The 3,078-nt window shown below is 44.4% G+C and overlaps 1 protein-coding gene across 1 annotated transcript in view; it reads right to left on the reverse strand.

The window, feature by feature from the left end:
* Positions 1-1,321: 1,321 nt before the first annotated feature.
* Positions 1,322-3,078, reverse strand: part of Cmas (cytidine monophosphate N-acetylneuraminic acid synthetase) — a 19,517-nt gene continuing 17,760 nt past the window's right edge. The window contains exon 8 of the mRNA XM_028757620.1: positions 1,322-2,064. Within this exon, the coding sequence (XP_028613453.1) occupies positions 1,874-2,064 (191 nt within the window). The 3' untranslated portion in view covers positions 1,322-1,873. The remainder of the gene's footprint in view (positions 2,065-3,078) is intronic.

Here is a 3,078-nt window from a genome sequence, read left to right on the forward strand (position 1 = left end):
AGCCCCTACAAGATTCTGCAAAAGATAACATCAAACATGTGAACAAAGGACCCAGAAAAACCATTCACAACCTGAAAGGGAGTGGGGCTGGCAGCATCAGACTCAAAACTTGCTATCGGAACAGAGGAGAAATTGAGGAAAGCTATCTTAACTTGCTTTAATTATTGGGGACAGTTCACATGGCACTGAACTCTGACCCTTTTGTCTCAGCCTCCCCAGTGCTAGACATGTGCCACCATAGTCCCTAGGCCATAATGTCTTATTACAATGGGGTCAGTGAGTTCACAGACTAAGTTGAGTGCTCTGGCTTGTTACATGAATTGTCTTGTTACATAACCAGGGCTTGCCTACAGACTAGGGGTTGGTAGTTAGATCTGACATGCCCATGCTAAGGTTAGAGGTGAAACCTGGGCAAGACCCTTGGGGGACACACGATGGCACACACAGGAAGTCAAGAGCAAAGTCAGGACAAGAAGCAAAGAAATGAAGACAAAGCTACCTGTCTTTTCCTCTAACTTGTTCCTGCCTTCTAGGGACTGCTCAGAACCACAGATCCATTGTTGGGAGTGACCTTGCTTATACATTAATGGCCTAAGTCAGCCATACGTGCCTACTGACACAAAGTCTTGGCCTCTGTGGGAAAGCACTAACCCTAGAACAGATAGCTATAGAACTTGTAGACAGGTAGCCTTGGTGGGAAAGTGCTAGCTTAAGATAAGAACAAATGAACAGTAGATCTTATGGACAGGTACAGAACGACCTGTTCTGCCCTGCTTCTTCTGTGAACTGTTCACTTAGCCAATATCCTGTTTCTGAGAACACCTGTGCTCCCCAGAAACAAAGAAGACCCTATGTCATCCCCTCCCCATATCCTGCTTCTATGTGTATATAACCCCGTGTGGAAAAATTAAAACTTGACAGCTTGATCAGACTTCTAGACTTGCTGTCCATTTCTTGTGTGCCCTTGTCCCCCATTCTCTCTTTCAGGTGGTCCCCTAGTCCCACTCCATCACCCTGCAGACCGGGGCAATCCATGGTAGCAGACTGCTAGCTACACACAGTGGGCATGAGGGACCTACTAGTCAGCACTAATATGTTTCTTTTTTAATGGTGGAAAGAGTTGTAGGCCACATTTCCTATTTGTTAAGTGTCTGTATCTATGAGCTGATACCTAGCTCTTAGAATCCAGTGGGGGCACTCTGCATTGGCCACAGAGTCACAGTGAAAGCCAAGTTCAGTGTATGATGGTAGCATTGCTTCAGCCATAGCTGCCAATGGTTCATTCTGCTATCTCTAAATACACAATAAGCATAGGCACAAACATATTTAGATCTCTGTATTTACCTGTGTGTGTTCTCTCTGTGTGCACATACAAAGCACAGTCAACATGTTTCATACTTGGTGTCCCGTCGCTGGTTTCTGAATCTATACAGCTACTGCTTAAAGGAAATGCCTGGAAAGTGCCTTCTCCAGTACAGAAACTTCAACCAGTCTGTGAACTCTAACTTTATTAACACAGCTGTGTCTTACCAGACACACTACCTTAAAATAAATAAAATCCCAGGATCATGAACAGCACACAAACACAGTTTGACAGGGCACAATACAAAGTTGATTGTTTATGACGTCTGACTTGCACTCACTGGAGTCCGAGAAAGACTAGGTCGACCCCTCAGTAATTACCTTGCATCAAGAGGAAAGCAGACATAATTATGTCGTGAATTCTGGAACAATGATTGGAGAAAACTCAGCTTTGAGAAGAGTAAGGTATCTCACAAATCAGATCACACGCCAGCAGATTACACTGCGGGACTTGATCAAAAACAAAGTGGCTGAAAAAGGCTTCATTCTCCCTTTCCCACTACAATGATTTCTATTTTTGGCATGAGTTATTAACCTTTTCTGTCAGGAGGAAAATGTGCTCTGCGAACTCCCGGATGGCTCCCCGGCCACCGTTGCATTTGCAGATGTACCCCACGGCCTTCTGGGCCCCAGAGCAGGCGTCGGCAGGAACGGCGCTCAGGCCCACTCTCTTCAGGCATTCCTCATCAGACACTTCATTGCCTGTGAGCAAGACAGAAGCCGTTCAATACGATTCACAGAATGTTCCAGCAAAACAATGCAAAGCACAACCGGTAAGTAACAGTTACATCTGCAGGCACACTAACAATCACACAGAACAAAGCAACACCTTTAAGTACAAGAGAGAATGGGGTATGCCCTTTACCTACAGTGTATAATGACCAGAAATTCTGTACTTGAATTACAAATGATAGCCTTGTTAGTGAAAAATCAAATACATGTAAGGGTCCAAGCTATCTTATGTAGTCATTATCAGCTTCAGATTATTTAATCACTACTTCTCTCTATGCCCTATTAGTTTTCTTAGAGGTAGAGTATGGGAGGAATTCCCAGACAGATTCTGCCTTTGCCTCGAGAGTGCTGGGATTAAAGGTGTGGGCCACCACATCCTGGCCCTTATTCCCAAACCGTTAAGCATTTATAGCTAATAAAAAAAATATGGTTATCAAACTCATACAATAGATAGTAATTCCTTAAAATAATTTAATAACTGATTATGGTCAAATGTCACCAACCATCTCAGCACTTGTCGTTGTGTAGGCACACATGTGCTCAGAGGCCGAGGTCAGTGTCAGATGTCTCTCAGTCAATATATTACTTATGCACTTATTGTGTGTGTGCACATGGAAGGCAGGGGACAACTTGTGCGAGCTGGTTCTCTCCTTCTACCACGTGGGTCCAGGGTTGAACTTAAGTTATCAGGCTCTGTAGAAAGTGCATTTATCCACTGGGCCATCTTGCTGGCTCTTCAGACTCAGGTCTGAGGCCACCTCTCTAAGCCCTTCTGAACTGTCTTTTCATTCTGAGATTTTAAAATCTAGGAGCCCACACATTGCATTTGCGAATCCAAGTCCTCCTCCTTCCAGCTACAGCAGCTGACTTCTGTCATACACTATGTGTAGGAAGGCTGTTATGTCACACACCATGTATAGGAAGGCTGTTATGTCATACACCATGTGTAGGAAGGCTGTTATGTCACACACCATGTGTAGGAAG

Source organism: Grammomys surdaster, unplaced genomic scaffold (assembly GCF_004785775.1).
Source record: "Grammomys surdaster isolate TR1022 unplaced genomic scaffold, NIH_TR_1.0 126176, whole genome shotgun sequence".
Classification (NCBI taxonomy): Eukaryota; Metazoa; Chordata; class Mammalia; order Rodentia; family Muridae; genus Grammomys; species Grammomys surdaster.